This window comes from Leptosomus discolor, chromosome 11 (genome assembly GCF_034619465.1).
Source record: "Leptosomus discolor isolate bLepDis1 chromosome 11, bLepDis1.hap2, whole genome shotgun sequence".
In the NCBI taxonomy this organism is placed as follows: domain Eukaryota; kingdom Metazoa; phylum Chordata; class Aves; order Leptosomiformes; family Leptosomidae; genus Leptosomus; species Leptosomus discolor.
Window position 1 is genome coordinate 10,552,519 of NC_141401.1, and position 12,074 is coordinate 10,564,592.

At 50.3% G+C, this 12,074-nt stretch overlaps 1 protein-coding gene across 1 annotated transcript; it reads right to left on the bottom strand.

Annotated features, from left to right (window-relative positions):
- Positions 1 to 1,451: 1,451 nt before the first annotated feature.
- MEX3B (mex-3 RNA binding family member B) lies at positions 1,452 to 4,069 on the bottom strand. Its single transcript, XM_086471741.1, has 2 exons — positions 3,802 to 4,069; positions 1,452 to 2,881 (listed from the first exon to the last, which is right to left on the bottom strand). Exons 1-2 carry the CDS (start codon positions 4,067 to 4,069, stop codon positions 1,452 to 1,454), a joined length of 1,698 nt encoding a protein of 565 aa, XP_086327867.1.
- Positions 4,070 to 12,074: the final 8,005 nt, after the last annotated feature.

Below are 12,074 nucleotides of genomic sequence, written 5' to 3' on the forward strand. Positions count from 1 at the left end.
ATGACACAGTTTCAACTTCCAACACATTTCAGTGCTACAAACGGGTAACAAAAAAATCCAAAAGACACCCTCAGCACATCAAACCAAATCATCACACAGAGTACTTTTTTTTTCTGTAATATTTTATTTTATTTATATAGAAATACTTAAAAAAACATGAAGTAGCACCATTACTTAAGTTTTACTTTTATTATGTAGAACTTTAAATGTCAGAAAAATAAAACTCTTGATACAATTTCAAATCTTGTCTCAGCAAATATAATATTAGTATTTGACCATGAGGTTAAAGGCCCTTTATCATAAAATAAAATATACTTTGTTTTTAAACTTTGCTCAGTAAAGTACATTTAAGCTCAAGTAACGTCACCTACATATACATAAACAAGTGGTAAACAAATGTATTAAAATAGAAATACTAAAACTATAGTGGTGCAACAGAATTTTTGTAATTTCCACTGAATTCTATTTATACAAATGTTAGAAAGCTTCAACAGTTCCTTTTGACATATGTTTATACATTTCCATTTTTGTAATAATATAGAATAAAATATGCTTTATATCACTGAATAGAAAATATGCTGGGTGAAGCAGATTTAAAAGATTTTTTCTGAACCTATAAAATCTCCATCCCAACAGAATACTGTTCAAAGCATTACACATTTTATGGTTTGTAATTCCGTTCACAATTGTGTGATATTAAAATAATACAGTGTTCTTTGCCATAAGGCCATACTAAAATAAAAAAGATTTAACCCAGCTACAAAAAGTTCACTGAACTTAAATTAAAATACTTGTAAACATCTTTGCAATATGAAATATAATTTTTCAAGTCAAAAAAGAATAAAATACTTCAATCTGTATTAATGCAATTTATCTTTAAAACCTTTAAACGTTTTTAATATATATAAGAGATATGTTACAGTTTGTTTTTTTTTTCTTTTTTTAAACTTTGATAAAGCTGCAGTATCATGGTTTTTCACAGGAACTTCTTGCCCTTTCAAGAACATTCAGAAAAGTATCCACCCATAGATTCAATTACTTCGTAATAAGCATCCTAGGAACTACCAGCACGTTTTACTAACAGTCCACACACCATTGTCATCATCATAAGCATCTTCTACTTTCAATATTTTTTTACTGTTTTTTGTTTGTTTGTTTGTTTATAAAAAAAGGGGGAGTTTTGGAAGCTTCGTATTAAAGTACAGTGTAAAAACTAGCCTAGCACTAGAATGGAGTCGCCCGTTATTATTTATAGCATGCACCCGCTGTCACCACCACCCCCCAGCCCTCCCGCGGCCGCGGCGCGCCCGCAGCCCGCACCCCCCCGGCGGGCGGCGGCCCCGGCCCTGGCCTCAGCCCCGGCCCCGGCCTCGGCCGCCGCTCCCCCGGCCCCGGCCCGGCCCGGCCGCCGCTCCCCCGGCCCCGGCCCGCCCCCGCGGCGGCGGCGGCCCTCAGGAGAAGATGCGGATGGCCTGGGTGACGGCGCTGTGGCAGACGGGGCACTGCGGCTCCGTCTTCTCGCAGATGCGGTTGGCGCACTCCATGCAGAAGAGGTTGTGGCCGCAGGGCACCAGCGCCGCGATCACCTCGCTCTCGAAGCACACCGAGCAGTCGCGGCTGCCCTTCCGCCGCACGCCGGACGACGAGCAGGAGGAGCTGGACGAGGAGCTGGAGGAGGAGGAGGAGGAGGCCGAGGAGTCGGAGGGCAGCCCCGGCAGGTGGGAGCCCAGCCCGTTGGCGTACAGCGGGTAGGAGGCGGCCAGCAGCCGCCCGCCGGGGTCGCTGCGCACCCGCCGCGCCAGCGGGTGCTCGGGCCCCGCCGCGCTGCCGTGCAGGGGCGGGGAGAGCCGCGCCGGGGGCGGGGCGCCGCCGCCCCGCCGGGGGCCGCTCACCAGCAGCGCCAGGTTGGCATTGGCGGGCGCGGCGCCCGGGAAGGCGGCGGCGGCGGGCGAGGCCGCGGGCGAGGGGGGCGCGGCGGGGCCGCGCTCGAACTGCGGCCAGATGAGGGCGGCCCCCGGCGGCGGGGCGGGGGCCAGGTCGAAGCCGGGCGGCGAGTCGAAGGGCAGATCGGAGCAGCAGTCCGGGGAGGAGAGGACGTCGCCGCCGCCGCCGCCGCCGCCCCCCCCGCCATACACGTAGCCGTTGGCGCTGTTGTTGTTGTTGTTGCCGTTGTGGGTGAAGCTCAGCGCCGGGCTCGGGGGGCTGTAGTCGGCCAGGCGGGCGCCGCCGCCCCCCCCCGTGCCGCCCCCGAAGTAGGAGTCGGTGGAGGCGCTGCCCAGCGAGCTGGAGCTGTCGTTGCGGTAGTTGCAGAAGGGCTTGCGGCCCGGGGTGGGCGTGATGCTGGGCGGCGTGGGCTTGCTCCAGAGGCTGCCCGTGCCGTTCAGCTCAAAGCCCACGTCCGTGCCGTTGGCGTGGAAGTCGTTCTCGTCCGTCAGCTCGATGATGCCGCCCGTGCGCATGGCGATGTGCGCCTCAATCTCCTCCCGGGCCCGGTCCACATTCTCGGGCATGCCCGTCACCTCGAAGACCGGCTCCTTGTCCCGGCTCGGGGTCACGATGTAGGTGTGCGTCTGTTGCTGGATGCGCTTGATGGTGGCCCCCTTGGGCCCCACGACCAAGCCCACCACGCGATAAGGCACCCGCACCTGGATGGTGGTTTGGCCGGGCAGGTTCGGGGGGCCGGGAACGGTGCCGTTCAGGGCCGTGTTCTTGTTCCGCGAGGCTCGGATCATAGAGAAGTGCTCGGCCGCCGAGATGATCTCCCGGCGGGCCATGGCCACATCTTCCTTTCTGCCCGTCACAACAAAGAGCGGCTCCTCCCCGCGAACCGGGGTCTTGATGTAGGTGTTGGTCTTTGCCCGCAGAGCTTTGATTTTACAACCTGGGAACGAGATGCGGGAGATGGAGGGCGAAGGGGAGGGGGAGGAACGGGAGGTGGAGGGGGGAGAACCGGTTACAACCCATTATTTCGGTGCAGTTAGGGAGGGGGAAAAAAACACACCCACCCGAAACACATTGCCCCCTACCCCAGGTGATCGCTGGCATCTCGTCCGGGAGCCCCCGTCACGGTGTAAAGCAATGTCAGCCCAGGGCCCTGGCACACACCCAAAGGCATCGCAATTGGCCACCGACACCTCTGCCAGGCAAACTGCCCCAAAACTACCAACGTGCCGTTCACAGCAACGGCAACAAAAAAAAGGAGCGTGCAGAAAAACTGCACGACCAGAAAAAAAAAAAAAAAAAAAAATGCAAGCAGCCGTAACAAAGCAACACACCCGCCAGTCCACATTCCTGCTCGGCGCTTTCCTTTCGGAAAAATAAAATCAGTTCTTAAGAAGGTGAGGAGAAGCGGCTGTACAGAGTGAGCCACATTCCCCACTGCGGATGCTTTATTCCGATCCCATTGTTCCACTTCCCCGCTCCATTTCTCTTCCTTAAAAATAATCCACGATTTCTAACTTTGGGGGGGGACAAAGAAAAAAGCACCGAGGCTCCCGTTTTCTTCCCGTTTCCTCTTGCAAATCTAACTTCTGCAGCCGCAGGAAAGGAGCGGGTTTTTTTATTATTTTCGTGATTTTTTTTTTTCCCCCTCCCGGCAGCTGAAAGTGCATCTCGAAACTGATGCACAATGCTCCTCGGAAACATCACGTCTGCTGCACTTTCTTTGTCTAGGGGAAGCCGGCACTGGCCACCACTGGCTGCCGTTTTCATGGGAATGGCCAGTGTCGCATCTGAGCCGCACGCCCGGCAGCGCGGAGGGGAGACCCGCTCACCCACACCCCCTCGCATGCAGTCACCCACCTTGTCTCCCCACTATCTCGGCGACATGCTCCGAGCTGGGCACCGGGACGCATTCGGTCATGTTCACGCTCTTTTTCCGAGGCTCGCTGTCGTAAATGGAGCCCGTCTCGTCGTTGTCCAGCCCCAGCAGGGAGAGCTGATCCAGGGCGATCTGAAGGGCTCTTTGGTCATCCAGGGTCTCTCCCCCTCCACCACCACCACCGCCGCCGCCGCCGCCGCCGCCGCCGCTCCCGTTCCTCTCCATGTCTGCAAAAAGCGAGCTGGGCATAGTCCCTGTGTGTGTTGCACCCTCCTCCTGCGCTCGGCTCAGTAGTAAAAGATCAGACACAAAGGAAAACCCAAGGCAGATGGCCAGCAGGAGAGAAGGAAAGGGAGGGTGGGCGACTGCTGGAGACCGGGGAGTTGTTGCCTTTTGCTTGTATATTTTGTATCTTTTTTGCTTTTTTTTTTTCCTCCTCCTCTCAGTGCAATCCGGTTTATAAGATGTTCTCAGGATCCCCCCCCCCCACGACTCCCTCCCCCCCCCCCGAGGTTTTTTGTTGGGTTTTTTTTTTTTCCTTTCTTTCTTTTTTCTTTTTTTTTTTTTTTTGTCGGCTGGGGGTGGGGTGGGGGGGTGGGAAGAGGATAGCGAGAGGAGCTCCGATGGCTTCCCCCCCTCGAGTTCCTCGCCGGCCACAATGCCAAGCGACGGCAGCGTTTCTTTAAGGAGCCCCTCCCAGGCTCCACTCCACTCACTCAGCGTTTTTTTTTGCCTCCTCTCCCCTCCTCTGTCTGAGGCACTGCTGCAGCCAGACGGCTCTGGAGAGGCGGGCGGAGGGAGGCAGGGAGGGAGGGGGGGGCCGCGCCGGGCGCCGCAGCGTAAGCGGCGATCGCTGACAGCCCCGCGCCGCCGCCGCCATCATCGCTGCGCGCGCCCATTGGCCAGGCGCGGCGCGGAGGGGCCGGCGCTGACCCCCCCCCCCCCCCCCCGCACACCCCCCACCCCCCCCCGCACCCCGGCCCGGCTCCGCTCTTTGTTGTCGGGTGCGGAACAATACCGGAGCCCGCCGCTTGTTTGCGATCCCCCGGCCCGGCGTGCGCCTATTGTCCGCGGGCTGCCCCTCTCCTCGCCGTCCGTGTATTCCGCCCCTCCCGAAAGCAGGCCCGCTCCCGGCTCCAGCCCCCAGCTGACCGCCGGTGGGGGGGTGGGGTGGGGGGGTGTTGGGCTTTTCGGGGTGGTTATTTTTTTCTTGGCGGGGGTGTGCGCGCTGAGATAGGCGGCCACCGCGGTCCTTTGTGTGCCGCCTGCCTCGGAAGGAGCGCGCTGCCGCTCGCCGGCACCGCAGACCCCCTCACCACCTTTGGCAGGCGGGGAGCAGCGATAGAAGCCGGTAGGGAAACCGGCCCGGCCGCCGGACGGCGCGCCGCTGCCTTCCGGGCCCGGCGGCGGGGCTGCCGCCCCTCACAGACCCTGCGGCCGCCGCCCGGCCGCGGACCCAGGCAGCTTCCGCGCAGACCCGCCCGCCGCCGGCGCGCGCCCTGCGCCTGCGCGCCCCTCCCCCCGCCGTGCGCACTGCGCCCGCGCGGCGTCGCGGCCGGGGCTGCCAGGACTCGCCGCCCGCTGGGCCCGGCCCGGCACGGCCCGGCCCGGCTCGGCTCCCTCCGCGGCCGGCGGGGGGCGGGGAGCGGCTTGGCGCCCCTCGCGTAAACGGGGGGACTCTCTCCCCAGCGCTTCCTCCGCTGCGGGAGTCCCCCTCGCGGCGGGACGGAGCCGCCCCCCTCGGGGGGACGCCGGGAGCCATGTGGGCCTGGGGCCGGCGGCTGCGCTCCAGCCGCGGTCTTCCGAGAAGCGGGAAGGCAGCGCCTGCGGGCCCGGGGGCTGCGGCCGCGGAGGCGCCTCCTGGCCTTCCCTGGAGGCGCTGCAGCCCAGAGGCCCTGCAGCCCAGAGGCCCCGGCGGGCGCGGGCTGTGCCCCGCGGGGGCAGCACCTGGAGCGGGAGGCGAGCCGCCGGCCTGCCCCGGCAGTGCCGCGGGCTCGGTGCATCCCGGGCGCTGCGGAGGTGGCGGCAGTTACTCCAGTGCCACCCAGTTCCAGGCTGCACGGGCCTTACAGCCCGGCCTGTGCCCTCGCCAGCTGCCTGCTGAGCTGGCCTGCTTGGGGATCGAGCGGGTGGCACCGGTCAGTTACGGCCTGCGGCGTGACTGGCAAACGCTGCTCTCCCCGGCTGCCCTCGCCTTGCCGCTGGGACGTTTCGGGTTCACAAGAGTCCGAGGGGGAAGAACGCCACGCACCTAACTGCTCCAGCACAATTTCAACCAACGTCTTGCATCCATTTTGCTAAACCACCAGAAAATAAATCATCCCTGCCGCTCCTTTGGACCTTGCATGACTAAATTACTTTCTTTCACCTCTCTGCCACCACAGGACCCCTCAACCAGTAAAACCAGCTTTTTCATCAAGTACCTTGTCACAAAAAACTTCCTTCAGCCTGGTGACTAGACAGGAACGTGTCCTCACTGTTCTGATAAAAACCACCATCACATTTTTTTTTCTCCAGCTTTCCTCCATGTGTCTGTAAGCACCCACATATTCTTAGTCCTTGCCAGCTGTCAGGTACAAAAGACTGACTTTTTCTTACTTCAGAGAAAGCAAATACTAAGTAATTGTTTTCCTGTACCAAATTTGACGGGGGGAGACATTTACAAGTGCACACAGATCTGTTTAGCCAGCTGCCTGTACAAACAAGTGTAACAAGTCACAGGTAATTGTTTACACGCAGTGTTTATTGCAAATTACTGTCACTTCCTCAGGATGTTTGCATGTTTTATAACAAAGCTCCAGTGGATTGTTTTCTAGCAAGGGTATATGCTGGTGATGTGCTTTCCTAAGGGCTTAGCTTGTCCCAACTAAGGAAAATATGTAGTTTCGTATTTAAAAGATTACTTATTTTACAAATTTACGCTTTACTTCCATAGGCAGCAGTGATGGTTTCTATAGGGGGTAAACAAGAGATAACTTGCAAGTGCTCAAGGATCCAGAAGGTTCTTAACTATTTTCAGCATGAGCATCTTTTTTTTAAACAGAAAAAGCAGATTGACAGAACTTTTGACAGCAGTAAAATTAATGCTCTTTATCATTAAATAAAATAAAATTTGAAAGTTTGCTACTTTGTAGTCTTTTTAACTCAAGAACTCTAAAATCTGAGAGACAGAACTACCTGTACCCATTTACCAGAGAGGGGCAGGACAGGACAGAGAGGAGGGGGAAGACACGTCGGTACAGAGGATTACTATTGTTGAAGTCCAACAGTGAGGGTCATAAACACTGAAATGCAAAGATATGAGGAGAGTGGTTGAGCTGTGCTTGGATTTTACCTGTTCTTTGGGGTTTTATTCTCCTGACTTACATTATCCCCTTTTTTCTCACTGCCCCTTCCCACCCCGTCTGCTTAAACTCCCGTGGTGTTTCTGCCTGAGATCACTGTATGCACTGAACATCCATGTACTGACTAAGGAGAAAAAGGAAAACAAGTTATCTTCAGGTTTATGTTCCTCTATGGGAAAATTTTCCTCAAAGCAAGATTCCATGCAGATCTAGCTTTATTTTTTAATGTCAAACCAGAAGCTCTGATTAAAAATGTTTAAAATGCATTTCAGAACAAGCACGATACTTTCCGGGGGAAAGGGGAGAAGGAAATGCATTTCTGGGAGGCCAAGCGTGCACTGGTGTTTCAAGCCTCCCATGAATCCCGCAGAATGGTCCAACATCTTGAGGGCTATTGCTTTTTTACTGTTGTAGAAAACATTTAAGAGCAAACTACAGGGAATAATAACGATAAAAAAGTTATACTGATGTACCTCAAAACACGCATGCACCAACAGCGCAGCCTCCCTGGGAACACAGAATCTATGCAGGGGTGTGCTCGTATGGCAACAAGCAATGCACACAAGACTCATATGAATCTACTTACTCCACATGAGTATTTCTTCAGAATAACTTAATCACATCTAAATTAAAGTGTTATCTAGCCTCGTAACACCTTTGATTTCATTCCATAAAACCTTGAAACATATGCAGAATTATAGTAAACTCCATCTCTGGGGGAGAGACCAACCATCTACCTACCAATTTACAGCAACTTAACAAAAGCAGGAAGGGAGGATATATTACAGGCAAATACAAGACTCATTGCAGGAGGAGTGTAATTCTCAGTCCTTTTAGTTTCTCTCTTATCATTTCCCATTTGTGACAGAGGTAATAAAACATCCTTCCTCCAACCTTTATTTAATTAAAGTGTAAGGTCTTTGGGGTAGTGAGCTTACTGTGTGGGTATATACAGCACCTAGCACGAAGAGGTCGTGAATTAATCTGAGGCCTTTAAATGCTACTCTAAATACAAAGCATTAGCCATAATAAGAATAGGATATAGTTTTCATTTGGAATAGATGAGACCTCTGTTTTCATGTATCATCACAAAGAATAAATTACATGCATCTCAGGGAATAACTAAATTAAGGGTCAAGGAAAAGTATTTCATACCAGAGATTTGCAACTCCACTCTATCCCAGTTGTTTACAGTTAAGGACACTGCTGCTACTGTTACAGCATTTACTGTCAAATTCTTATTTGCCGTAATCCTACAAAATAATGTCCCAAATCCCACAGGCCAGATCGTCAATAAGAGTAGGAGTATAGTTTATTCTGAGACAGTGCATATGATTACTGTGATAACATACCCAAATTAACCTTTTGCATGTGCAATAAACTGCAATTAGCAATCTGCAGACAAATGACAAGTTCCTTCGTTTCCTGTAATATGTAGCAATATACAAGCCAGATTTCCTATTGAATCCCATATTAACCTACATTCAGTGGCAGTGAAATCTCAGAGCACCGTGTCAGAATTCATCATCTTTCAGTGATGTTAGCTCCACCTCTTGACAGTTCTAGACAAGATGTTTATAAACAACTCATCCAGAATCTGAACAACTGCCGCTAAAAATATTTATTATTTTTCCACTAGTTGTTCCAACCACTTTGGATGCTTTATAGTAAGGGATGGGCAGAGCTCTCAAAGCAGCATGGCTGTGTTAATAAATGACAAGAAATAAAATGGAGATGGAGTAGTGAGTGGCTTTGTGATAACTCTGAGATGGAAGGAGGCTCAGGGGCAGGGCAGCTGCAGAAGTGCCTCTTTCCCTCGTGATAAGGAATGTCATGTCAAAACAATACAGACAGGGAGATGATATTGATGATTTTCCCCACGTGCACTTTCATGCCCATAATTCTACACCTCTCCCCGTTATAGAATTCATTTGCAAAATATTTTTTTAAAAACAAAGACCACCTGGGACAACTCGTGAAAAGCAATTTTCCCACAAACCAGAAAAAGTCTCAGGCCTTTAACAGTCACAGTCAGTCTCTGAAAATGTTGATACAATACTCATACCAGTTGTGAATGGCTTTACTAAACTAAAATACTTGTTTCCAGTATATTAAAAAGAAAATAATTTTGTAATAGGCATCGCATACTGTACTTTCTTCATATGCGTTTGCTATTAGTTTGACATGAGTGATTAGTGTGTGCAGGGGACGAACTGCCTTAGAAGAATGCAGTTTTGTTTAACATGACTGATGGAAGGTGATTCAAAAAGCATAAAGATGCCTTTATAATAAATCAGAACTAACCAGCCAGATCACCTGCCCACTTTAAAACTCTCCACCTGGATTGTGAGTGGCCTCCTTCGTTTATTGTTCCGTTCTGCCTCTCGCTTCCGAACCAGGCTTATCGCACTGTACATCTGAATTAAGTGGCATTTAACAACTGTGCCGACCAGAGTTCAAAAATGAAAATCACTTCTGCCTTTCCTCTGGTCTCACATTGGTCTCACATTGTGTGTTTCGAGTCCAGCCTCCCAGGCTGCTCCTGTGTGCAGCGCTCTCAGTGGAGTGCTCCTCTGTGCGCGGCTGCGGGATTGGAGCTCTTTGTTACCATGGCCCTAGGGCCAGTACTCAGTTTGTGACTGCAGCACTGGCGTCTCCAGTCTGTAAAGCACCTATCGCACTTGTGGGCACTGCCTATTAAACAGTGGCCGGATGAAAAAAAAAAAAAAATCTGTATCTGTATCTTTAGACTAAGCTAGATAGCTCATAGATCTGTGAGGTAGCTCATAACCTTGAATCTTTTTAAATCAGTTTTAATCTCTATATAATAGTAAATTATAATTAAATTTTAATTTAATTTTAATCTCTGAAATAGTTAATTATAATTATGGTCATAAAACATGTACAACCTTTGCTTCCTCTCTCCTCCATCCCTCCCCCTCACTCAGTGCTGCTACAAGAAGAGAAAATAATTGTCCCTTTAATGCTAATTGTTTATAAATTCCTTTGTACAGAGAGTATGTTTATATACAATGCCTAGGCAAAAACTAGGCACAAATGCAATAGTCATAGTAAATGAATGAATAATACATCCCTGACCATACTCCCAGTGCTCTCCAATTAAAGAATATCTAATTCCTCTCACAGAATTGCCTTGTAGGTTGAAGTTCGGCATATAAATACACATGGGAAAAGATTAGATTTTAATTGATAAGTATTAATCATCAGTCATTTCTGTCTCTGCAGGAAGCACAGTGTTAAAACATCTAGTTAATATACTGTATAATGGATAACCTTGAGGCAGAAGCTCTTACATCTGTCTCTATCCAAGAAAAAATGTCAACATCAGCCTTTGTTGTAGCAAAATACCCTGACATCTGAATGGAGTTGCTGCGGCTGGAAAACTGACTGTCTCCCGTGCAATCCTTCCTAACCTGGGTCTGGTGCCTCACCTACAGATGAGGCTAAAATAAAAATCTTTATCTGCGCATACCTGTACTTCAGAAGGTTTGAAATTTGGTCTGGGTCAGAACGCTGTGTTTGTGGTGCATCTCCGCTCTGAACAAACACATTTCTCATGTGATGCTCTCACTGCCACCACAAAGCATTAGCACTCACAAGTGCATCATTGAAGATACTCGGGCTGTTCATTGAGAACAAAGCCATTAATGATTAATACTATGGTAGAAGAAAATGTAGCAGTATTTCTTGGCAGCTAAAATGTGGCAGTGCCTGTCCTACATGCAAAAGACTCACAAATACCTTTAGCTCTTCTTACATAAGTTGGTTCTTAATAACTCTGTGGGAAGAAGAATCAAACAAATCCCCCAAATTAAAGTGAAGGAAATTTTCACATCTAAAACTGGATATATACAATACATCACTGACTGACTGACCCAGCAGATGCAGAGATGCATTTACGTATCACAGACATTACTGTCCCAGCAGATGGTGCAAAGTTGTCACTGACACAGACGCTTACTGTCCCCAGAGATCTGTATTTTGGGAGAGAATTTTCGTACCACAGGCACCACTGTCCCTACAGAACCACATCTGCTGGCAGAGTTATTGTTTCACATACTCTTCTGCCTCCAGCAGATGTGAGAGGCTGCCAGGACGACAGGCATTTCTGTCACAGCAAATCTCCATCTACAGGGAATTAAATTGCAGCTTAAACTACTGTTCTTCCTGAGCCCTTAGCGTGGACAACACTGACAGGGAGGATGCAACATAAACCAATTAAAATATAATGCTGGGCATCTAGAACATCGCCATTAACTCCACCTAAATACAGCACTCAGCAGTGCTGTGTTTGGGGATGTGTCGGGAGGAGAAAGAGAGTTGCTGGCGCTCTCCTCCCACCCCACCTTTAAGAAGTACTCGTTCTGCGAGACATTCGAAGGAAAAAGTGTCCGATGCCACTTTCATGTAATAGAGCCAAGAAAACACAAGTCATTCATGACTACCAAGTTGACAAACGTAATGCCCTGCTACAGGGACCAAGCCTGTGTGCTAGGTCATTTTCAGCTTGCTTTTGAACAGATGCCTCCAGTTTTGCTGGAGACATTTTGCATGAAAAGTTTCAGTTTCCAGTTTATTATCACCAGAAGTTTTGACCCTCAGTTCTAGAGGCCCAAGAGCAGAAATAAAGGGGAGAGGTTTGTTTTAATTCCTCCGATTTGGGCCTTCATCTTTTGAGAATTCATATCATCCCTCAGATTCAGGGTTCAACAGCAGCAGCAGTCACTGGGAGTTTTGCTGCTGGGCAGCTGCGCTGCCAAGCAGCACCCTTCCAAACACAGGGAAGAAAATCTCGGGCCTGTGCTAAGACACGACTATGGCTAGACTTTCCCTCTGGAGTGAACTCGGCCTAAGGCCCATACCAGAGCATGTACTTACATATAAATAAT